Source organism: Oncorhynchus keta, chromosome 15, assembly GCF_023373465.1.
Source record: "Oncorhynchus keta strain PuntledgeMale-10-30-2019 chromosome 15, Oket_V2, whole genome shotgun sequence".
NCBI classification, from domain to species: Eukaryota; Metazoa; Chordata; class Actinopteri; order Salmoniformes; family Salmonidae; genus Oncorhynchus; species Oncorhynchus keta.
The window spans coordinates 44,293,683-44,319,462 of record NC_068435.1 but is presented as its reverse complement, the minus strand read 5'-3'; the positions used below and the strand labels follow the sequence as shown (position 1 = coordinate 44,319,462).

General features: G+C 44.9%; 2 protein-coding genes across 3 annotated transcripts; one reads left to right on the top strand and one right to left on the bottom strand.

Annotated features, from left to right (window-relative positions):
- Nucleotides 1-1,647: 1,647 nt before the first annotated feature.
- LOC118395033 (dynein, cytoplasmic 1, intermediate chain 2a-like) lies at nt 1,648-15,983 on the top strand. Of its 2 annotated transcripts, XM_052464232.1 has the most exons (17): nt 1,648-1,786; nt 3,745-3,865; nt 8,454-8,571; nt 8,855-8,909; nt 9,062-9,124; nt 9,383-9,507; nt 9,621-9,722; nt 9,839-10,001; nt 10,090-10,189; nt 10,345-10,470; nt 10,568-10,714; nt 12,231-12,344; nt 12,431-12,564; nt 14,260-14,404; nt 14,660-14,800; nt 14,878-15,003; nt 15,101-15,983. In XM_052464232.1, the coding sequence occupies exons 1-17, from the start codon at nt 1,773-1,775 to the stop codon at nt 15,212-15,214; spliced, it is 1,908 nt and encodes a 635-aa protein (XP_052320192.1). In that variant the 5' UTR covers nt 1,648-1,772; the 3' UTR covers nt 15,215-15,983. The 2 variants fall into 2 exon arrangements, with proteins under 2 accessions (XP_052320192.1, XP_035644696.2); XM_035788803.2 differs by lacking the exon at nt 9,062-9,124.
- A 1,111-nt stretch (nt 15,984-17,094) lies between these two features.
- LOC118395032 (electrogenic aspartate/glutamate antiporter SLC25A12, mitochondrial-like) lies at nt 17,095-25,610 on the bottom strand (the record flags this gene model as incomplete). The annotated part of the gene is made up of 17 exons (XM_035788801.2): nt 17,095-18,361; nt 18,453-18,543; nt 18,615-18,773; nt 18,863-19,001; nt 19,105-19,245; nt 19,399-19,479; nt 19,632-19,684; nt 20,023-20,181; nt 20,326-20,410; nt 20,489-20,573; nt 20,659-20,752; nt 21,022-21,160; nt 21,267-21,413; nt 21,752-21,891; nt 22,198-22,313; nt 23,454-23,599; nt 25,551-25,610. Coding segments are annotated over 17 exons (2,064 nt in total), but the record flags the coding sequence as incomplete, so codon positions are not given.
- Nucleotides 25,611-25,780: the final 170 nt, after the last annotated feature.

The following is a 25,780-nucleotide window of genomic DNA, read 5'->3' as shown; positions in this document are numbered from 1 at the left end:
GATTGAATAAATACAGTATATTGAACAGAAGCGCACACACTCTTTCCCTTCCCATCCACACACGAAGAGCCCGGAAGAACATTACAGTTTATGCTGTATAAACATGACAGTCATTCCCTATAGAAATTTAGTTCACTAATGTTGAGAGAGAGAGAGAGAGAGAGAGAGAGAGAGAGAGAGAGAGAGAGAGAAAAGAGAGAAAGAGAGAGAGATCCTAGACTTCTGCTTGCTGCCATGTGATGAGAACCAGAGCCAGGGCATTCCAAGAGCATCAAATGTCCGCCAGTCTATAAGAAAGGCATAGAGAGAGGTGGCAGCCATTTTGAAAAGCAGCTGCAGTGAGCAAGTGAATCGGGAACGTGGGGTCATCAGTATCTGGCCACGCTTGAGCGGAAGATCAAAGTACAACGCTTTCAAACCAACATAATTTCAACCTTTAACTCTTACCCCAAACCCACTACCCTTAACTGTAAACAAATAGCTCATATAGTTGCTCAACAGTTCTCTTGATATAACAGTTCAGCCATTCTAGCAGAAGTACAAAGCAATGAACTGAACAACAGTTGAAGTCCAATGTGTATCCACTATAATTCCTTATTTTACATATCAATCACGTGTTATGACAAATGTACACAAACTCAAAGACATGTAACATCAGAAAGAGAGCATGATGACCCCAAAGTACAGATGTCTGTAACCTGATCTACCTTGGAATATAATGTTTATCCCAGACGTTTAATGTTGATGAGAGCCAGGGTTTACAGGGAATGACTCTCTTAACTCCTTGATGAGAAAAAGCCAGGGTTAATCTGCTATTTTATATTAACCATTGGCTCCATCTAGCGGTACATGAGGCTATTCAAATGCAATTTTCCCATCCTTGTAGCTAAATGGTTCTTGCTATAATGGGTCTTTGGGACGTCCCTTAAGAATGGTTACGGTTAGTGTTAAGGTGGCTTTGGTTATGATCCTAGGGTAGCACTAATATGTGTGGAAGTTGTTCACAGATCTAGAATCAGATTATCCACCCGAATTGCAAATTTAACCAGGATGGGATAAACACAAAACTGACCTTAGATTAGCTTCTGTGTGGAAAGTATTCCTTACTTATTAGTAACGACCCAGGGTCGTTACAGTATGTTGACATCATCCATTCATCATCATTGTTTGGGCCTGGGGAGCTGTCAGTTCCACCTACCTACTACTTGTACTGTTAGCTAGCGATCTACTGTAACCACGCGATTAGGAGTTAATTTAAAGTATTGTTTCTATAAAGTTTATGCAATACTAGCTACTTTCATGTTTTATTAGTTTAAAACGCGAGTTGATCATGTTTGATGGTCACCTTAAACATACTGACTGTTTGTTCGCATTTAGCTAGCTTGCTAGTAGGGTTGGGGAGTAATGGGATACAAACAACTGTAATTGTAATCTGTTACATTACCAGCAAATATATTGTAAACAGATTACAGATACTTTTGAAAAATTACATTATTACTTTGAGGATACATTTTAAATTCAGAAAGGAAAAAAATATTTTACACTCCTCTGTTTTCTCAATGACATTCAAATCAGCATTGAAAAAAGGCACCGTTTTAAATTTGTTCAACGTGAGCGAGTCTGACCATAACTCAGAGACCACTATAATGACACAACTAATGTGTTTGATGGATCGCGGGAAAAGTGCAGGAATAGGCTTTTATAGGCTACTGTCCAAGCTATATCTTCCAATGGAGCGACTGATGTTGGCATCTTAAAATTATCCAATATGAATGGACGCTTGGAGGTAAGGATGACAGCGGTGGTCTTGTCCACCGCAATAAGGATATCACTTATCATTGATATCTACATAGCGCATTGATGTGAATCACACTGCTGCCCTCTCATTTAGCCATTTGCGCCTTACAGATTGTGGTTGTTGTGGATGGCTGTTCACAAATCTAAATGTGTATTTGAAACCAATAATGGATGAATTCAAGAAGTTTAAACTGCCTATCAATTGTTGTTTTTGAATCCAGTGGACAGCCAGTGAAAAATGCGATCTTGCAACAGCTGCATAGTGCGGATCCCAGCCTAAAAATGAGTATTTTATTGCACAATCTAATTCATGGTGATAAAAAAAAAAATCCATTGGCCTAATGGACACATGCTCAAACTCGCACACTTTTGATAGATTTAAAGGGGAAATCGGTAGTTGCATTCATTTTTGCAAATTATACATATATATAGTAGCGACCCGCACAGACAGACAGTGTGTTATGTGTTAGGCTAGTAGGTGGTTGTGTTGTACTTACCAGTACCCAGTGTTCGCGGGGTCGGACATGCCAATCAACCTGCTTTCTGCCAATCATGGGAATGCCTGGAATGTTCTGATGCCGCGCATCCTGGCGGTTGGCGGAGAGGCGTGGAGGGGGGTTGGGCAGGGGGGGTGGAGCATTGGAAGTTAAGACCAGGTTTAGCCTTTGTTCTCTCTCTTACCTATGGGCTTCCCAAGAGAAGTCACGATTGGCTTGTGGGCTATACGGCCAAACAGTAGCCTGTGTCAATGTAGCCGATGTGAAATTGCTAGCTAGTTAGCGGTGGTGCGCGCTAGTGGCGTTTCAATCGGTGACGTCACTTGCTCTGAGACCTTGAAGTAGTGGTTCCCCTTGTTCCTTTATGATCTAGTCAGGTCATTACAATATATATATTCCATGTGAGAATTTAAGTTTCAGAAGAAAGTACTTTGTTTCTGGACATTTTGAGCCTGTAATCAAATGCTGATGCTCCAGATACTCAACTAGTCTAAAGAAGGCCAGTTGTATTGCTTCTTCAATTAGGACAACAGTTTTCAGCTGTGCTAAGATATATATATCCATTGATTCTTGAAGAATATAACTTATAAATGCCTAATGAACTTAATTCAACTCCACAAGAACCCAAAATGTCAACTTGTTTTTCTCCAATGTTTGTAAATGCAAACAAACACTGTATAACATAACATGGTTAAAACAATAGTGTTGATATCATGGATGGTCAGTCCTTGCATCCAGTTACGGTTAGCTGTCAGTGTCACTTTCAGATTTATCGGCAGTTAGCTATAACGTTAGCTATTTAGCTAACGCCCTTCCCTTGCAACAATGACAAGGAGATCATTGCCTTGTGGATAAATAGATTACTATTGTACAACATAGCGGCATCTTTGAATGCAGTCAGTGTGCTTTGTTGCTGGCTAGCTTGGCATCGATCAGGACTCAGATGACGACTGTTTGCCAGAGACCAAGCTCCTGCTCTCGCAGAATCAGATGGTCACACTGAGATGTGATGTGACCAATCATTCAACGTCCCACTCAACCCGTTTCCAATAAACCACCTAATTAATTTGGTGTTCAGTGAACTGTTAATAACAAACCGTTGATTAATGTTGTAATTTCATGATTCCCTCTGCTGCATGAATCAACAGACAAAAAGTAGGCCTCCATTAAATCAATATGAAATGTATGGGTTATTTCTATCCCGCGCTGTGCCCATGATAAGATCTGACCGAAATCGTTTGTTCAACATAACAACCCAGCTAAACATAGGCGTAGCATATTATTTTCCATGTCACACTCAGATAAAGGACACATTGTCATGAACAGTTATCCCACTGTGTTCACATGATTACAGTGTGATACCACCAGCAGCTACCATCACACACACACACGCTAGCAGTTAGATCTTCAAAAACTCATATTGACTTCTCTTGTTCCCTCTCTCTTGTAGCATGGCGGATAAACAGGATAAGAGTGAGCTGAAAGCAGAGCTGGAGAGGAAGAAACAACGTCTGGCTCAAATCAGAGAGGAAAAGAAGAGAAAGGAGGAGGAGAAGAACAAGAAGAAGGATGTAAGTAGAGAGAAGAGAAGTAGAACATGCTGATGGCTGGCTTGATGCGGAGGAGTTGTGGGGGCTCACATCCCTGTAACATTCATCTGTATGCAGATTAAATGTATGTATTCTATTGCTCCTACTGCTGACCAGGCTATGCTAGAGATTCAGTCCGATTTAGTTGCCTTGCAGAAAGCCCTTGTTGATTTCAAATGGTTAGTTATTGGTGCAAAAACTAAATGTGTGTTGTTTTCTAATTCTCATAGGAATATTTCCGATGGTTTACACATTCATGCATTGGATGGTTCTCTCGTCGAGCAGGTTTCCGCCGATAAATATCTGGGTATTTGGATTTCCACAAATGATATGTTAAAAAAACATATGGATGAGCTAGCTACCCACTGGGCGCACACATTGGTTGAATCAATGTCATTTCAATGAAATGACTTTGAACCAACGTGAAATCGACGTTGAATTGACGTTTGTACCTAGTGGGTAGTTAAGAAGCTGAGATTTAAAGTAGACTTATTTTATAGAAATAAACTCATCAAAAAAATAAACGTCCTCTCACTGTCAACTGCGTTTATTTTCAGCAAACCTAACATGTGTAAATATTTATATTAACATTTAACAACTGAGACATCAACTGAACAAGTTCCACAGACATGTGACTAACAGAAATGGAATAATGTGTCCCTGAACAAAGACTGGGTCAAAATCAAAAGTAACAGTCAGTATCCGGTGTGGCCACCAGCTGCATTAAGTACTGCAGTGCATCTCCTCCTCGTGGACTGCACCAGATTTGCCAGTTCTTGCTGTGAGATGTTACCCCACTCTTCCACCAAGGCACCTGCAAGTTCCCAGACATTTCTGGAGGGAATGGCCCTAGCCCTCACCCTCCGATCCAACAGGTCCCAGACGTGCTCAATGGGATTGAGATCCGGGCTCTTCGCTGGCCATGGCAGAACACTGACATTCCTGTCTTGCAGGAAATCACTCACAGAACAAGCAGTATGGCTGGTGGCATTGTCATGCTGGAGGATCATGTCAGGATGAGCCTGCAGGAAGGGTACCACATGAGGGAGGAGGATGTTTTCCCTGTTATGCACAGTGTTGAGATTGCCTGCAATGACAACAAGCTCAGTCCAATGATGCTGTGGCACACTGCTCCAGACCATGACGGACCCTCCACCTCCAAATCGATCTCGCTCCAGAGTACAGGCCTCGGTATAACGCTCAATCCTTCGACAATAAACGCAAATCCGACCATCACCCCTGGTGAGACAAAACCATGACTCGTCAGTGACAAGCACTTTTTGCCAGTCCTGTCTGGTCCAATGACGGTGGGTTTGTGCCCATAGGCGACGTTGTTGCCAGTGATGTCTGATGAGGACAGGCCTACAAGCCCCCAGTCCAGCCTCTCTCAGCCTATTGCGGACAGTCTGAGTACTGATGAAGGGATTGTGCGTTCCTGGTGTAACTCGGGTAGTTGTTGTTGCCATCCTGTACCTGTCCCACAGGTGTGAGGTTTGGATGTACCGATCCTGTGCAGGTGTTGTTCCTCTGGGTCTACCACTGCGAGGATGATCCGTCCTGTCTCCCTGTAGCGCTGTCTTTAGGCGTCTCACAGTACAGACATTGCAATTTATTGCCCTGGCCACATCTGCAGTCCTCATGCCTCCTTGCAGCATGCCTAAGGCACGTTTACGCAGATGAGCAGGGACTCTGGGCATCTTTCTTTTGGTGTTTTTCAGAGTCATTAGAAAGGCCTCTTTAGTGTCCTAAGTTTTCATAACTGTGACCTTAATTGCCTACCGTCTGTAAGCTGTTAGTGTCTTAACGACCGTTCCACAGGTGCATGTTCATTAATTGTTTAAGGTTTATTGAACAAGCATGGGAAAAAGTGTTTACAATGAAGATCTGTGAAGTCATTTGGATTTTTACAAATTATCTTTGAAAGACAGGGTCCTGAAAAAGGGACATTTCTTTAGAGTTTAGATCATGCCTCTCCTTAAACAGCAGGAAGCAGGTTGTACAGGCAACCTTCCCGGCCAGTTCTTGATTATGTCGACACCATTCATCCGAATGCAGCAGCCTCTACTCTAAAACCCTTGGGTGCAGTGTAGCGCGCATCAATTTAAAATCACAGTTGACAGGTTTAATAATCATAATAGTCCTTGATCAGAAGGTCAGCTGGACCTCTCGAAATTCCCGTAGATCACTTAATTTCCCCCTTTTCGTTTACATAAAGCTCTGCTGCACAAGCTTTGAACATATCTCACTTCTCTGGTAATGTATAAAAACAAGCCCAAGCCCGCTTACAGGGTTTAGTTAACACTTGAAGTCCCTCGTGTCTCTACCAACCTATGTAAATCAGCATTTAGTTTTAACACCCCCCCTATGTTTGGAATCATTTTACAATCCACGTTACGTCTTGAATCCCTGGTGACAATGAGGGCACTTTAGAACGCTGGTGAGGAATGAATCCACGTTACGTCTTGAATCCCTGGTGACAATGAGGGCACTTTAGAACGCTGATGAGGAATGAATCCACGTTACGTCTTGAATCCCTGGTGACAATGAGGGCACTTTAGAACGCTGATGAGGGATGAATCCACGTTACGTCTTGAATCCCTGGTGACAATGAGGGCACTTTAGAACGCTGATGAGGAATGAATCCACGTTACGTCTTGAATCCCTGGTGACAATGAGGGCACTTTAGAACGCTGATGAGGAATGAATCCACGTTACGTCTTGAATCCCTGGTGACAATGAGGGCACTTTAGAACGCTGATGAGGGATGAATCCACGTTACGTCTTGAATCCCTGGTGACAATGAGGGCACTTTAGAACGCTGATGAGGAATGAATCTTGAATCCCTGGTGACAATGAGGGCACTTTAGAACTGATGAGGGATGCCACGTCTTGAATCCCTGGTGACAATGAGGGCACTTTAGAACGCTGATGAGGGATGAATCCACGTTAGAACGTCTTGAATCCCTGGTGACAATGAGGGCACTTTAGAACGCTGATGAGGAATGAATCCACGTTACGTCTTGAATCCCTGGTGACAATGAGGGCACTTTAGAACGCTGATGAGGAATGAATCCACGCACTTTACGTCTTGAATCCCTGGTGACAATGAGGGCACTTTAGAACGCTGATGAGGAATGAATCCACGTTACGTCTTGAATCCCTGGTGACAATGAGGGCACTTTAGAACGCTGATGAGGGATGAATCCACGTTACGTCTTGAATCCCTGGTGACAATGAGGGCACTTTAGAACGCTGATGAGGAATGAATCCACGTTACGTCTTGAATCCCTGGTGACAATGAGGGCACTTTAGAACGCTGATGAGGGATGAATCCACGTTACGTCTTGAATCCCTGGTGACAATGAGGGCACTTTAGAACGCTGATGAGGGATGAATCCACGTTACGTCTTGAATCCCTGGTGACAATGAGGGCACTTTAGAACGCTGATGAGGAATGAATCCACGTTACGTCTTGAAATGGTGACAATCCCTGATGAGGGAATGAATGACGTCTTGAATGACAATGGGCACTTTAGAACGCTGATGAGGATGAATCCACGTTACGTCTTGAATCCCTGGTGACAATGAGGGCACTTTAGAACGCTGATGAGGAATGAATCCACGTTACGTCTTGAATCCCTGGTGACAATGAGGGCACTTTAGAACGCTGATGAGGAATGAATCCTGGTGACAATGAGGGCACTTTAGAACGCTGATGAGGATGAATCTTGAATCCCTGGTGACAATGAGGGCACTTTAGAACGCTGATGAGGATGAACGTTACGTCTTGAATCCCTGGTGACAATGAGGGCACTTTACGCTGATGAGGGATGAACGTCCCTGGTGACAATGAGGGCACTTTAGAACGCTGATGAGGATGAATCCACGTTACGTCTTGAATCCCTGGTGACAATGAGGGCACTTTAGAACGCTGATGAGGAATGAATCCACGTTACGTCTTGAATCCCTGGTGACAATGAGGGCACTTTAGAACGCTGATGAGGAATGAATCCACGTTACGTCTTGAATCCCTGGTGACAATGAGGGAAACTTAAGAACGCTGATGAGGAATGAATCCACGTTACGTCTTGAATCCCTGGTGACAATGAGGGCACTTTAGAACGCTGATGATAAGAGCGTCTGCTAAATGACTTAAATGTAAATGTGATGAGGAATGAATCCACTGACGTTTGCACGTTTTTGTTGGTTGATTGTAATCATTTTTGTGTTGTGAAACGTACTGTATCTTCTGTATCTTGTCTCTCTTTTTAGTTGTTGCTGTTTTATTGTATCATCACGTTAATTTGTGAATTGTTTGTTCTCAGGGCACTATTGAGAATGAGACCCTGGTCTCAATTGGGCTCCTCTGAATAAATACAAGTAAAATAAATAGTATATTATTATTATTATTAGTGTCATGTAATAGCCTATGCAGTATTTATAAATGGTTATATTGTATTTATTACGTGATCTTTTACCCTGTCTCTCCAATTCAACGGATCCCTCTCACGCTGCCTCTCCTTTTCTCCCCATTCTCCCTCTTCCCCCCTTCCACTCTCTCCCCCTGTAGGGGTCTGACTCGAAGCGGGAAGGGGGTGCAGCAGATGACTCTTCTGACCTGGAGAAGAAGAGGAGAGAGGCTGAGGCTCTGCTGCAGAGCATGGGGATCACCCCTGATATACCCAACAGTAAAGACACACACACGTACACACACACACACACATACACACTCTTCTGTTTTTTAACAAGCATTTTTGCATGAAGCCTCAGCGTGCCACTTGTCCCCTCCACTACTTTTTCTTCTCTTTTCTTCTCTCCCGTCATTTACTACTAACCAACTGACTCTCTCATTCACACACTCATTCACTCAATTATTCACTCCCTCATTCTTTGACCCCCCCACACATACACACCCCCACACAGCCCAGCCTCTGTTTCACTATCTAGTCACTACCCTTATGTCTCCCTCAGCCAAGTCAGTGGGCAGCGAGTCTGGAAGCCAGGACTCTGGAGATGGAAACTCTAGGTTTGTATGTGTGTTTGTGTATTTGTGATTAAGTACTTGTATGCTCAGTGTATATTATTAACCTGCCAGCTTTCTCTCTTTCTCTGTGTTACTCACTCTCTCTTCCTGCTCTCTCTCTGCTGCCCCCTGGTGGTGTGTTGTGGCTGTATCAGGACATTACCCTGGGATCCTGACCCCTCTACTCTGCAGCTGTACTCTGACTCTGAACTACTGGGGTTCACCTCTTTCTTACTCTATAAGACACATTCCCCTTCTTGGGCTGTGGTTTTGCTCCTCTCTTCTGTTCCTCTTGGTCATTTCTTTGGTGGGCCTGAATGCCCCTTGTTAGCATCATACACATTGCTGTCTGCTAGCACATGTCGAGTGTTTGTAATGGTGTGTTTGGATGTGGAGTGTGAGTGTTTGTATAATGGTGTGGCTGTGTTTTTAAGTTTGTATGTGTCTCTCTGACTATGTGTGTGTCTCCTGTCCAGGCGAGGTTTTAGGCTTGGCATAGCAAAGGTGACCCAGGTGGATTTCCCTCCAAAAGAGATGGTGTCCTACTCCAAGGAGACACAGACCCCCGCCGATACACAAACACACACCCAGGCTAAACCAGGTAAACTTTGTGTTTTAATGGGTTAGCGGGCAATTCTACACACTTTGAATGTTTTAATGTACGTTGTGTTGTTGTGAGCATGATGTTGTGGGTGTGTGTGCGTGCTTGTGTAGCAGAGGAGGAGGAGGAGGAAGAAGAGGAGGAGATGGTCGATCCCAAGCCAGCAGAGGACTCCCAGGAGGAGAAAGCTGATGAGGAGGAGAAGCAGGAAGAAGGTGAGCTTGACTTTACCCTCCTGCCTCTGTAAGTTGACTATCCCTGGCCTACACCACTTCTGATGTGTGTGTGTGTGTGTGTGTGTGTGTGTGTGTGTGTGTGTGTGTGTGTGTAGTCCCTCCCAAGGAGCTGACTGAAGAGGAGAAGATGCACCTGCTCAACACTGAGGAGTTCATGGCCTTCTTCGATCGAGGGAGCAGGATTGTAGAGCGGGTTCTCTCTGAGCGAGTGGACGTCTGCTTCGACTACAGTGGCCGAGACCTGGAGGACAAGGAGGGGTGAGACACACACTCTCTATGGTTGTGTGTTCGGGTGTGTGTTCTTATTTCTCTCTCTCTCTCTCAATATTTCTTTCTTCCTTTCCAGTGAGATGCAGGCGGGGGCTAAGATGTCTCTGAGTAGGGTGTTCTCTGACGAGCGCTGGTCCAAGAACAGAGTGGTCACCTGTCTGGACTGGTCTCCTCAGGTAGGAGTGTGTGTGTGAGGATTCGGACCTATCTTTTAAAAAGAGTTACATCATCTCTTGTGTTGGACTCTGTTAGAGTCATGCAAATCTGTGTATTTGATTCCTGATACACTTCTGTTTTACCCCTATTGACTGCTGTCTGCTGTTTGTTTCAGTACCCTGAGCTGCTGGTGGCCTCCTACAACAACAATGAAGATGCTCCTCATGAGCCGGACGGAGTGGCTCTGGTCTGGAATATGAAGTATAAGAAGACCACACCTGAATACACCTTCCACTGCCAGGTACACACACACACACACACACACACACACACACACACACACACACACACACCACCTCTCTGTGAATATAATTCTCTTCTCTGTGTCTCTTCCCCAGTCTGCGGTGATGTCAGCGGCGTTCGCCAGGTTCCATCCTAACCTGATTGTGGGTGGGACTTACTCAGGCCAGATCGTCCTATGGGACAACAGGAGCAACAAAAGAACATCTGTACAGAGAACTCCCCTGTCTGCATCCGCTCACACGGTAACTCATATACACTACAAAGGAACGTTGCTGACAGGTGTATAAAATCAAATACACCGCCGTGCAATCTCCATAGACAAACATTGGCAGTAGAATAACCTTACTGAAGAACTCAGTGACTTTCAACATGGCACCTTCATAGGATGCCACCTTGCAAACAAGTCAGTTCGTCAAATTTCGGCCCTGCTAGAGTTGCCCCGGTCAACCGTAAGTGCTGTTATTGTGAAGTGGAAACGTCTAGGAGCAACGGCTCAGCTGCAAAGTAGTAAGCCACACAAGCTCACAGAACGGGACCAGTCAGTGCTAAAGGACATAGCGTGTAAAAATCATCTGTCCTCAGTTGCAACGAGGGCTGTCGTGGTGACCGTATTACTGCTACACCAGCGGTAACGAATCATGAAGGCAGTCAAATTACACATGACAATTTAGTCTCCTCCAAGCTCTGATGGTCATCAGTAGCCTACCAAACGTGCTAACTGCCTGGTTCTCAGCCCTCTATTGTCCCTCTAATCACTCTGACATCAATGCAAATGTATTCAAAAATCAAATCAAACATTTCATGAGAACCCATGAGCTCATGTTGCCTATAGAAATGTGTGCTAAAAAAAGAGTGATGGCCTCTATTAAAAAGAAGAGGATTCTATCAGTTATTTATAGGAAAGGCCTATTATTTCTCTCAACTTTCCTAATATTTAGCACATTGCTTATCTTTACAACAGGAGTATAGCCTACCTGGCATGACAATTAACCACAGGAAAAGCTTCCTCCATTCCCCATTTAAGTGTAGAGATTACATGTCTTTTTCCCCCTGCCCCTGTTGAGACAATATAATGGTCCATTCTAAATCAAAGCGAATTTCACACACATATTATTTAGTACATGCAAAGACAAGATTAAAGCAAGAATAGTCTTATGGGTGACAATATTAGCCTATCACTTGTGAATGATGTCCAGTTTAAGGCAAGAAACAATGCCTTTTGTTTAATCATAGTCACACACGTCATGTAGCCTAGCCCATAGGCCTATATGTTTTGATAAGGTTTGTAATCACAACTAAAGTGGCCAGATATTGGTGTGGAAGAACTTAACTGGTCTGCACAGAGCCCTGACCTCAACCCCATTGAACACCTTTGGGATGAACTGGAACGCCGACTGCGAGCCTAATCGCCAAACATCAGTGCCCAACCTCACTAATGCTCTTGTGGCTGAATGGAAGGAAGCAAGTCCCCGCAGTGATGTTCAAACATCTAGTGAAAAGCCTTCCCAGAAGAGTGGAGGCTGTTACAGCAGTAAAGGGTGGATCAACTCCATACTAATGCCCATGATTTTGGAAGGAGATGTTCATATACTTTTGGCAACATAATCAACATTGAGTGCTCAATAACTTTCAAATTGTGAAAATGTTTAGATATTATTTTACGGGTACAAGCTACTATCAGCTAAATATAGACTGGACTGTGTCATGTTAGCTACATGGAAACATCACCCATTTCTAACGGTGTCCTGTGATATTCAGCACCCGGTGTACTGTGTGAACGTGGTCGGGACCCAAAACGCTCACAACCTCATCAGCATCTCTACTGACGGAAAGATGTGCTCTTGGAACCTAGACATGCTGTCTCAACCACAGGTACGACTGCAGTGTGCGTTTGTGTTCTAGGACATTGCAAAGTTAGTGTTTTGGCAGTCTTATTGCTGTGTGTGTGTGAGATACAGGACAGTCTGGAGCTGGTGTTTAAGCAGTCTAAGGCAGTATCAGTGACCTCCATGGCATTCCCTCTGGGCGATGTCAACAACTTTGTGGTTGGGAGTGAAGATGGATCAGTCTACACCGCCTGCCGCCACGGGAGGTGTGTGTGTTCAGAACTTTGCTTTGTGGACTTCACTTTGTGGCCAACACCAATATACAGTGCCTTGCGAAAGTATTCGGCCCCCTTGAACTTTGCGACCTTCTGCCACATTTCAGGCTTCAAACATAAAGATATAAAACTGTATTTTTTTTGTGAAGAATCAACAACAATTGGGACACAATCATGAAGTGGAATGACATTTATTGGATATTTCAAACTTTAACAAATCAAAAACTGAAAAATTATTCAGCCCCCTTAAGTTAATACTTTGTAGCGCCACCTTTTGCTGCGATTACAGCTGTAAGTCGCTTGGGGTATGTCTATCAGTTTTGCACATCAAGAGACTGAATTTTTTTCCCCATTCCTCCTTGCAAAACAGCTCGAGCTCAGTGAGGTTGGATGGAGAGCATTTGTGAACAGCAGTTTTCAGTTCTTTCCACAGATTCTCGATTGGATTCAGGTCTGGACTTTGACTTGGCCATTCTAACACCTGGATATGTTTATTTTTGAACCATTCCATTGTAGATTTTGCTTTATGTTTTGGATCATTGTCTTGTTGGAAGACAAATCTCAGTCCCAGTCTCAGGTCTTTTGCAGATTCCATCAGGTTCTCTTCCAGAATGGTCCTGTATTTGGCTCCATCCATCTTCCCACCAATTTTAACCATCTTCCCTGTCCCTGCTGAAGAAAAGCAGGCCCAAACCATGATGCTGCCACCACCATGTTTGACAGTGGGGATGGTGTGTTCAGGGTGATGAGCTGTGTTGCTTTTACGCCAAACGTAACGTTTTGCATTGTTGCCAAAAAGTTCAATTTTGGTTTCATCTGACCAGAGCACCTTCTTCCACATGTTTGGTGTCTCCCAGGTGGCTTGTGGCAAACTTTAAACTACACTTTTTATGGATATCTTTAAGAAATGGCTTTCTTGCCACTCTTCCATAAAGGCCAGATTTGTGCAATATACGACTGATTGTTGTCCTATGGACAGAGTCTCCCACCTCAGCTGTAGATCTCTGCAGTTCATCCAGAGTGATCATGGGCCTCTTGGCTGCATCTCTGATCAGTCTTCTCCTTGTATGAGCTGAAAGTTTAGAGGGACGGTCAGGTCTTGGTAGATTTGCAGTGGTCTGATACTCCTTCCATTTCAATATTATCGCTTGCACAGTGCTCCTTGGGATGTTTAAAGCTTGGGAAATCTTTTTGTATCCAAAACCGGCTTTAAACTTCTTCACAATAGTATCTCGGACCTGCCTGGTGTGTTCCTTGTTCTTCATGATGCGCTCTGCGCTTTTAACGGACGTCTGAGACTATCACAGTGCGGGTGCATTTATACGGAGACTTGATTACACACAGGTGGATTGTATTTATCATCATTAGTCATTTAGGTCAACATTGGATCATTCAGAGATCCTCACTGAACTTCTGGAGAGAGAGTTTGCTGCACTGAAAGTAAAGGGGCTGAATAATTTTGCACGTCCAATTTTTCAGTTTTTGATTTGTTAAAAAAAGTTTGAAATATCCAATAAATGTCGTTCCACTTCATGATTGTGTCCCACTATACAAAATTGTTGTATATCTTTATGTTTGAAGCCTGAAATGTGGCAAAAGGTCGCAAAGTTCAAGGGGGCCGAATACTTTCGCAAGGCACTGTATATGTCTGTGTGTGTTCTAACATTATGTTTGTGTGGGCTACAGTAGGGCAGGCATCAGTGATGTGTTTGAGGGACACCACGGTCCAGTCACTGGACTGAGCTGTCACAGTGCCGGGGGTCCTGTGGATTTCTCCCATCTCTTCATCTCTGCTTCCTTCGACTGGACCGTTAAGCTGTGGACCACCAAGGTAACACACACATACGTCTTCTTCTGGGAGCCCTCGTAGTGGAGTACGATCTCCCTCCAGGTGTCGCGGGTCCCGGTTGTTGTGTGGGTCTGGCTGGCCATGGGCCCGGAGGTGGCTGGGCAGGTTGAGCCGTGATCTGTGGCAGTGGGGGCAGGAATTGGTTTGTTCTTTGTCCCGGGCGTTGTTACTGGCACCGGTTACTGTGCTTTGCGGCAACACACACACTTACCCTTTCTCCCAATTGTCTCTCTGTAGAGTACCCGTCCTCTGTATTTGTTTGAGGACAGCTGTGACTATGTGTATGATGTCATGTGGTCTCCCATTCACCCCGCCCTCTTCGCCTGTGTGGATGGATCAGGACGGCTGGACCTGTGGAACCTCAACAACGACACAGAGGTACACACACACACTTCTACGCACGGTGCAAAACAACAGATATGCATATGAACAATGCAACATTGTGTGTGTCTTAGGTGCCCAGTGCCAGTGTGGTTGTGGATGGGTCTCCTGCACTGAACCGTGTGCGGTGGGCTCACTCAGGGAGAGAAATCGCTACAGGAGACTCAGACGGGCAGGTGCTGGTCTACGACGTAGGAGAGGCAAGAGATTCATCCCTTAATACTACAGCTCTTGATATACTGTACATGTCATACCTGTGTGTAACCCACGTATGTGTATATTCTCTCGTTTCCACAGCAAATCTGTGTGCCCAAAGCAGATGAGTGGACCCGTTTTGTGCGCACGCTCGTGGAGATCAACGAGAACCGAGACGAAGGAGACGAGCTCGCCGCGCAGCGCCTACTCGCCTGATCACCATGGTAACAGGGTTACTTTTGGGACCACTCCCCTGTTGCTTCCAAATCCTCCCTCTGGTTGGAGCAGGCGTGATGTCTAATCCCTCAGGGTTCTAGAACGTCGACAGTTCTGTCCACAGCTCCAGTCCTTTTCTAAATATGCAAAACGTACCCTTTCACTACTTTGTATTCGTACATTTTCCAGACGTATGCATGTTCCCTATGGGCTGACGATGTGTGTTAAACTGATGGTGAAGATCACCCATGCTATGCGCATTCCAACCTTCATAGACAAGGACAGCCATGTCCTCAGATTTTAGCAACAATTTTATTTATCCATGCTTTTATAGCAACAATTATCACATTCGGTTGCACATATTTTAAACACATTACATATTTCTGCAGATAGCGTTACTAATATCCAAGACAAAAAAAAAAAAGGCTTTTTAAATTAACTTAAAAATATTCTTCATGGCAAGTTATGAACCAAAGTTATTACTTTTTCTTTGAAAATGTAATGTACCTGTAGGTCTCTTAATAGGAAAACAGTTTCAGTCTCCTTCCTGAAAGCATGAACTTTTCCCTCATACAAGATGTGGCTCTGCTTGGGTCCAGATACAGTACAGTGCTTCCGGGAAGTATTCAGACCCCTTGACTTTATCCACATTTTGTTACAGCATTATTTTAAAACGTATTAAATAAATGCAAATCCTCAGCAATCTACACAAGCAAAAACAGGTTTAGATATTGTCGCACAAATAAAACAGAAATACCTTAATTACATTAGTATTCAGACCCTTTGCTATGAGACTCGAAATTGAGCTCAGGTCCATCCTGTTTCCATTGATCATCCTTGAGATGCTTCTACAACTTGAAGTCCACCTGTGGTAAATTCAATTGATTGGACATGATTTGGAAAGACACACACCTGTCTATATAAAAAGGTCCCACGGTTGACAGTGCATGTCAGAGCAAAAACCAAGCTATGGAGGTCGAAGGAATTGTCCGTAGAGCGCCGAGACAGGATTGTATCGAGGTACAGATCTGGGGAGAGTACCAAAAAAAAATGTCTGCAGGATTGAAGGTCCCCAAAAAACACAGTGGCCACAGTCATTCTTAAATGGATGTTTGGAACCACCAAGACTCTTCCTATAGCTGGCCACCCAGCCAAACTGAGCAATTCGCAGGAGCAGATTCTCTGGTCTGATAAAACCAAGATTGAACTCTTTGGCCTGAATGCCAAGCACCATGTCTGGAGGAAACTTGGCAACATCCCTACGGTGAAGCATGGGGGTGGCAGCATTATGCTGTTGGGATGTTTTTCAGTGACAGGAAGATCAAGGGAAAGATGAACTGAGCAAAGTACAAAGAGATCCTTGACGAAAACCTGATCCAGAGCACTCAGGGACCTCAGACAGGGGCGAATGTTCACCATCCAACAGGACAACAACCCTAAGCACACAGCCAAGACAACACAGGAGTGGCTTCGGGACAAGTCTCTGAATGTCCTTGAGTGGCCCAGCCAGAGCATCTCTGGAGAGACCTGAAAAATAGCTGTGCAGCGACGCTCCCCATCCAACCTGACAGAGCTTGAGGATCTGCAGATAAAAATGGAATAATCTCAGAATACAGATGTGCCAAACTTGTAGCGTCATACCCAAGAAGGCTGTAATCGCTGCCAAAGGTGCTACTACAAAGTACTGAGTAAAGAGTCTGAATACCTATGTAAATTTAATATTTCCATTAATAAATTATTTAAAATGTCTTCAAATTAGTTTTTGCTTTGTCATGGAGGTAGTGTGTGTAGATTGAGAGAGGGGGGGACTATTTAGCAATTTTAGAATAAGGCTATAACATAAGGGGTCTGAACACTTTGCCAAACTCCATGTACCTTCTGGAACTATCCTCCACGTTGGATACCGAATTCTAGTTCGTATTCCAACAAGACTTGTCACAACATTGTCCATTATAATTCTTTGTTGGAGTTTACCAAACTCTGTATAGATATGTTGTGTATCTAATTACATTTTGTCTAGTTTTCCACAAACTATTGGTTCGCTTTTGCTTGGCCAAATTTGCTGTTCATTCTCCTTGATATGAAATATTTTCAGGTGTGAAATTAAATCAGTTTATTTCAATAAAATACACTGAATGAATTTAAGTTACCTAATCCTTTGCCGACAATTCTCCTCAAACAGTTTGAAAAGGTCTGTAGATCAGTAAGAGTGTTTCTCAAGAGACGAAGGCCCGACTTCAATCTAACGTAACTCCAACATGAGTCACATTGCTTTTTAACATTACCGCAACATTTCTGTAACCGAAACGTTGCGCTATCATTACCATAACATTGTTCTCCAATGTTGCATTAATATCGCTCTAACATCAGTAATGTTCCTTTCCAGCTGTGTCACATCTCTGTACAGCAACTTCCTGTGCAAGGCCCACTCAGAGTAAAGCCTTCCACATGCTGTCCAATCAAATATCTCCCACACACTGTCCAATCGTAGTAGCGCCCCCAAAAAATTATAATCAATTATTCATGAGAAGAGAGGAGCCACCAGAGATGGAGAGGAATGAGAGCGAGAGAGCAAAGGAATAGAGAGAGAGAAGGCTCCTTTCAAACCACTGATTTCATATGAAAAGCAGAATGGAAAGAAAAGAAAGGAGAGCCACTGGAGATACAACAGTAGTGTTCAGGTTAATGCCTGCTTCAACAATGGACCTACAGTCATGTCTCCAGAACCAGGGTTAGAGCACTAGAGTAGACCCTGGGGTGTTGGTGCTTATAGCTGTGCACATGGCCCCTAGGACTGTACGTGTGTGCATATCGGTGTACATGGCCCCTCAAAATGTGTGTGTTGATCAGTATTGCATGTCTGTCTAAGTGCATAGCCCTTAGTGGAGTGGTGGCGGCAGGCAGTTAGAGGCTAGTCTTTAGGGGGGGGCGGCAGCCTCTTGAGGGAGGGCAGAAGAGGGGTCAACGGGGTCAGAGAGAATGGAGAGCACTCCAGAGGACTTGAACTTGGGCAGATGAAGGCCAAACTTGTTCTCCACGCCAGCGAAGGTGGCCGCGGCCAGACGGTAGCCTCCCACGTGGTCAGCACTGACCGGAGGAAGCTCAGAGACACGAGATTTAGGAGTGGGCTCAGACCCCGTCGGACGACTGGAGAAAGATCGAGGGAAATGAGACATTGGAGCTTAACTAACAGTGGTATCTTGGGTTATAACAGTGGGTAGTGTGTGCGTGCACTCACTGTCCTCCGAAGTCCACATTTAACCACCTCTGTAGAAGCTCATAGGTCACCAGAGTTACTCCAAACTGAGGAGAGGATCGACACATACGAGCTGGGGGGCGAGACAGAAAGTGAATTCCCATTTGTGTAGTCACTTTTACAGACAAACACCACAACACATACCTCCAGCTCCCTTCCACAGTGCTCCGAATCCCTCCTCCTGCGTGATTTTCCTGAAACAGTCCATGACTCCAGTGTAGGTGGTATGTCCCACCCTCGCTGCTACCTGCAGGCGTGTCTTGATGACATCAGCAGGTGTCACCAGGGAGGCAGCAGGGATGCCTGGGAAATAGAGTTAGAAAGGGTGTCACTTGAAGCCATGACTGTTTTTGACAATCAAGTAGAATTAGAAAGTGTGAATAGGTCTGTACCTCCGATGGCTCCGGAAGCTAGCAGCTGTAACGGGCCTAGTCTACCCTGCTCGTCGGCAAACTGAGTCTTGGTGTGGGCATACACCGGGAAGAAGATGGCTGAGAACGGGATGTCTCTCAGTAAACATGCTTTAGCACCCTACATACGAGAAAATAAAAAGGCATTACTTTCAATCAAAAGGGCTTTCGTTTACCAAAATACAAGAACAATGACACCAGACGTAATGGCCACACACGCCTACCTTGTAGAGGCCGAACAAGCCAAGGTCTCGGATGACACTGAGGGCGCCAATTCTGGGTCCTGTCGTGATCTCTCCTGCCACCTGGAGTCTGATCTTGACAATCTCCAGCGGGTTCGTAAAGACCACTTGGGAACCCCCTGCCTGCAGAGAGAGAGAGACATAAAGTGAAATGAGTACCAAAGACATGAAGGGAGGGGAGGCTACCACAGCTTCCCATTCAGGTAGAACAGAACGGGACGCGTTTAGAGTTGGGAAGTTTGACAGGAACAGGTTTGGTCGTCGGGTCATACTCACACAGGCTCCGGCCAGCACCTCAGCAACGAAGGGAATGGTGTCGTCTTTACCAGTGAACTTATCTCTCACAAAGTCATTCATCTACAGGGAGAACAGAGAGCGAGGAGATAAATTAGCAAATAAGTACTACAGAGAGAATAGTCAGGCATGTCTTCAACAAAATACGTGTTGCGTCATCTTAAGGTGCACGTCCATCGTGATTGGCTGAGTGGAGGGGGAGGAGTGAGACTCACCGTAAGTTTGATTGCCTTCTCTGGAGCCACACCTATGAGCTGGGGAAGAAGACCTGCAGGGCAGCATGGGAGATTGAGTCCACATATGACATGAACCACGTCTCATGACGACAACAGTTTCTTAGGGGAGAAAGGGAGGAGAAAAAGAGAGTACGAGTAATGAAGGAAAAGGTGAGAATTTAAGAACAAAGGAAGAAGTGAATGGATGGAGGCCGGTTGAGTGATGCAGTGTGGGTGAGCCAACAATTACATGGCAGTCTTGCAGTCCTTTTTCCATCAACAGAAGAGACAGCAGAAATGCAAGCGCAGTGTAGAAAGGCAAAATAGCAGGCAAAGAGGGGAGGAAAAGCGAGCAGGAGAGCAACCAAGAACGCACAGTGTCCGTCCGTACCTCTGTAGAATCCAAAGAATCCTTCGTAGCGCAGCACCTTCTTGGCACAGTCAAAGCTGTTCTTGTACATCAGTTCTCCTACGAACGAGCCTGTACTCCTCTGGTTCTGCATCCTTGTCTTCACCAGGTCTATCGGATACACTGCCGTAGCTCCCATAGCTAGGAGACACACAAGTGTGCTATTGAAACTAGGCTAAACTTTTTTTACATTTTTTTTTAAACCAAGTCACTTTTTATTTGGGGGGTGGGGGGGATATATTCCATGAAAGTATTCCTTACATCACACCACCCCCAGTCCCTTACCTCCAGCAATGGAGCCCAAGCTGAACCGGTAGGCCGACTCTGCGGCCTGCATCAGTACGGACCTGGAACCATCACCCTGGCTCTGCTACACAGAGAGAGGAAAGTTTGACTCGCATGCGCACTCACTCACGCGCAGTCACACACACAAATGCATGTCTCTTACCAGTTTCTGGAACTCAGCCAGGTGATAGGGCAGCGCTCCCTCCTCCAGCGGGGCTATCCTCTCAATGTCAGCAAAGTTCAGGCGCCTGAGACAACACCGCGTCATTACCACAACACTCAGGTGAACAGGTGTGTATACAGTACAAGGCTTTTAGAGCAGTGCATGTTTACCCAGAGTGGGAGTGTAGGCCTGATAGCTGGTACAGGATGTCAATCTCCATGGGAGAGACCTGGCCAAACTTGTTCGCAGCATGGGCAAACTCCTCTAGAGAGAGATGGGTTAATAGTCTGCATTAACACACGCTGTGCATCCACACATACTGCAGAGAGATTGAGAGAGCTTGCCAATGACAGTTCCCCTGCTGACAGACGACTGGCAAAGTGGGATCACGCTACTCCTCTCACACGTCTGGAGCACTTCTGACCAGTGTGGCGGTGTCAGTACAGTGTGTGTGTGGGGGGGGGGTATACGATGGGAATGTGTTTTGTGGGTATACGCAAGGGCCTGTATAGGTTAAGGTGCACGCATGTTACCTTGAGTGACCTGTGTGTCCTTGCGGGTCCCGGCCAGCGTGCTATAGATCTTGCGGATCAGCTCCATGTTGTTGAGCAGAGCGTTGAAGGCGTTGAAGTAGGAGAAGCTGACCATGTGAGAGGTGCTGCCCCCCGCAGCCTGGGAGGACAATTGCACCGTGGAAGGCGTTAGAACAGGGACGCCCTCTCCATTACTCCCCGTTTGTTAACACGCGGACTCTTATAAAACACACACTCGCTCTTACCGAAACCAGGTTTTCCTCCACAAACACTGTAAGCATGTGGTGTCGGATTGTGGCCATGATGTCACTGAAGTCCATGGCAGAGATGGTGCCGCTCTTGTTCTTGTCCTTCTGGGCAAAGGCCTGGCGCGCATGCTCCAACTGCAACTCCTGTAGGTAGAGAACAACGTGTGCAGTGCTTCCCCTAGGATATTTTTCAACAGTGGTGGCAAAGTTAACGTGGGCTGTGGTAGCGGGCGAGGCCACTGGCATAGTTTTAGATGCCCTCCTCTTGGCCCGGAGACAAAAACGGGGGCGTTTTATAGAGCTACATTTTCTACACATTTGCCACAGGGCGGAGAGAACACAAGAGTTTTAAAGCAAATGTCTTGCAATTATACATGTTCCTGCCGTGTTGTTATGCTATTGGAATTTCACACACGCAATATGTCATCGCGTGAGCGCCATGGAGCGTGTGCATATGCACGACTGAGTGTGTGAGTGTATACCTGTAGAAACTGGGTGAACTCGAGGTAGCCGAGGCATTTCTTGAGGTCGTGTCCAAAGTGCAGGCAGATGAACTCACAGTCCCAGTTAAAGGGGATGTGGTGGTGCACAGTGGTCTGGCTGAAGATGTCCCGCACATCCTCTGTTTGAGGGATGGACAGATCGAGAGAACATTAGAATTAGAATGAGCAGAATGGACATTCCCATTCAATGCAACGTTATGTGACGGGGAGGAACGGCGGCCATATTAGTTGTGCCATTTAAAAAAAAAATTTTTTTAAAGTCTTCACATCATCTCTTACTTTTTTTCTGTGCATCTGTGAACACCGGGACAATAATCGGTTCTGCTCATTCTATGACAGACCAGCGTTAACATATGTGCATTCTTTTGGGGGCTGGAAACAGTTGAAAGCAGGTAACGACACCACCCCAACAGTCACATACGTACCAAAGGAGATGTCTCCAGTGCCGGTCTTGTTAAACAACTGGAAGGCTACGATAAAGAGAGCGTCCGGAACACACAGCACTGACTCAAATGCCAAGAACTCCTGGAATGAGATCAGCCTGTGTGTTTTTTTAAGAAAGAGAGAAAGAGAAAGAGAGAAGCAACATTAAAACAATATGCGCGATGCCATGAAGGACAACGCTTCAGATACAGAGCCAATCAGAGGGAGAAAGGTTCCATTTTGACTGAAACGTAATAAAATGTCAGCAGTGATGTAGGGAGAAATTAGGCCATGCACTATTTCTTCAAAATGACTCCATTCATTTCAAATACTGTAAACCAATTGTAATGGCTTTCAGGTAATTTCTCTAGAGACTTATAAGTGAAAAGACTCGCTGCTTGTAGGTTGTCACTTTTAAACAGCGCTGAATGACAGACATGTGCTTCATCCCCCTGCAAGACACACTTGTATCCATTACATGACTGACCTAGGTTACAAACTTTACTTAGTATTTTTACTGTTTACGTTTGTATTTTTTTAACCTTCATTTAACTAGGCAAGTCAGTTAAGAACAAATTCTTATTTACAATGTTGGCAGGTAACCACTGCTCCCCGGTAGGCCTTTTGTTCGGGGGCAGAACGACAGAACTTTACCTTGTCAGCTCGGGATTCGATCCAGCAACCTTTTGGTTACTGGCCCAATGCTCTAACCACTAGGCTACCTGCCACTCAAAACATTAGTTCCCTGACCAGGAATCAAACCCGGGCCGCGGCGGTGAGAGCGCTGAATCCTAACCATTAAAAAAAAGGCACACCTGTTACTTTGAGAAATTTGACCTTGAAGGAGTAAATGTTTTCAGAATCATTAACTATTTAAGCCTCTCATATAAGAGTGGATTAAGTGTATTGAAAGGGCTTGTGCAGTGTGTGTGTATAATCTAATCTATGAGCACCCATTAAGGCAGCTTCTGTTCTTAGACCAAATAACATCCTAATGAACTGATCTATGTATCACCATTGTATATGTGTGGGTATGAAACCTCTATCATTCATTACTGCAGGAGCCTTCTGCACAATGAAAACAATCTCCCATGGTTGATGTGGAGAGGGAGCACGACAGGAGACAAATAGAATGAGGAGACAGCAGTCTAAGCATAATCAACTGTTAACCATGTACTTGGTGGAGACAGGATAAGGGAGAGAGAAAGACAGCGAAAGAGACGGATGAGAGAGAGGGTTAACGTAGGCAGCTCTTCACCCGTCCTTGGTTGTGTCGGCTACACCGGCGATGAGCTGGACAGTTTTGGGGTTGTGGTGGATCTGTGTGTGCAGGCCCAGGTACTTCTGCACAAAGTCCCCTGGGGTCATCAACTTCTCGCCATCTGCATCCACAACACTGGCATGCTGGGGGGGGGTAAAACAGAAATAGACAGTGTCACTTTGTGCTTCCTGCTAAAAACTGACATACTAAGGTGGACCTCACTGTAGAGCCTAATGTACAATCTGCTGCCCCGCACTCATCTTGCAAGGTGAGACATACAGTTTGGACACACCTACCTCATTCCAGGGTTTAAAAAAAAAACACATATGGAATCATGTAGTAACCAAAAAAAAGTGTTAGACAAATGAAAATTATATTTGAGATTCTTCAAAACAGCCACCGTGGCAGCTTTTACACAAGCTTGGCATTCTCAAGCCCGCTTCATGAGGAACGCATTTCAATTAACAAGTGTGCCTTGTTAAAAGTGAATTTGTGGAATTAATGCATTTGAGCCAATCCCTTGTGTTGTGACAAGGTAGGGATGGTATACAGAAGAACAGCTCAAATAAGCAAAGAGAAACGACAGTCCGTCATTACTTTAAGACACGAAGTCAGTCAGTAAATCCAGAAAAATGTCAAGAACTTTGAAAGGGTCTTCCAAGTGTAGTCGCAAAAACCATCAAAAGCGCTTGGATGAAACTGGCTCTCATGAGGACCACCACTGGCAAGGAAGTTACCTCTGCTGCAGAGGATACGTTCATTAGAGTCAACTGCACCTCAGATAGTAGCCCAAAATAAAAGCTTCACAGAGTTCAAGTAACAGACAGCAACTGTTCAGAGGAGACTGTGTGAATCAGGCCTTCCATGATCAAATTGCTGCAAAGAAACCACTACTAAAGTACACCAATAAGAAGAAGAGGTTTGCTTTGGCCAGGAAACATGAACATCAGACCTGTGGAAATCTGTTCTTTGGTCTCAGGAGTCCAAATTAGAGATATTTGGTTACAACCAGTGTCTTTGTGAGACGCAGAGTCGGTGAACAGCTCTCTGCATGTGTGGTTCCCACTGTGAAGCATGGAGGTGGTGACACTGTCTGATCTAGTTAGAATTCAAGGCACACTTATTAACCAGAATGGCTACCACAGCATTCTGCAGCGATTCGCCATCCCACCTGGTTTGCGCTTAGTGGAACCAACCCTTCTGTAGCTCAGTTGGTAGAGCATGGCGCTTGTAACGCCAGGGTAGTGGGTTCGATTCCCAGGACCACCCATACGTAGAATGTATGCACACATGACTAAGTCGCTTTGGATAAAAGCGTCTGCTAAATGGCATATATTATATTATTATTATATTGTTTTTCAACAGGACATTGACCCAAAACACACATCCAGGCTGTGTAAGGGCTATTTGACCAAGGAGAGTGATGGAGTGTTGCGTCAGATGACCTGGCTTCCACAAATCACCTGACCTCAACCCAATTTAGATGGTTTGGGATGAGTTGGACCGCAGAGAGAAGGGAAAGCAGCCAACAAGTGCTTAACATACGTGGGGAACTCCTTAAAGACAGTTGGAAAAGCATTCCTGATGAAGCTAGTTGAGAGAATGCCAAGATTGTGCAAAGGGTGACTACTTTGACAAATCTAAAATATTTGGGGGTTACTACATGATTCCATGTGTCATTTCATAGATTATTCTACAATGTAGAAAATAGGAAAAATAACTAACCATCGAATTAAGTGTCCAAACTTTTGACTAGCACTGTAGTGTGGTGTTCGACTTGGACTTAAATGGGTGTCAGTACTCATTGTGGGTTTATATGTAGGTGTTGGCGCTCCACAATACTTTTGAGCTAATAATTATGTAAGAAGATCATGAGATCAAGTAGCAGAACATTGTGAGATTCCGGTATTCAACTCCAGCGAACTTCTGCCCAAATCAAGCACTGTGCGTGGTAGGGTATTCAGTCACACAGCTCCTCACAAGACACCCGCAAGCTAAATGATGTCAGACCTCTAATTAGTTCACCCTAGCCCAAAATCTTTCCTGAACTCTACAGCAGGCGTAAAAGTGAAGGACAACCAGAGATGCTCTTACCTTCTGAAAAATAACCTTCAGCTCGTTCGGGTCCGCTCGTTTGGTGGATTGCACCTGCCAAGCAATACGAATAATAGTATAACGTTAAGGTAACGTTTCCCAAACTCGGTGCACGTTTTGGTTCTTGCCACACAGCTGATTGAAATAATCAACGAATCATCTAGCTATGATCATTTGAATCAGCTGTGTAGTGTTAAGGAAATAAATAAAACACGCACCGAGTTTGGGAA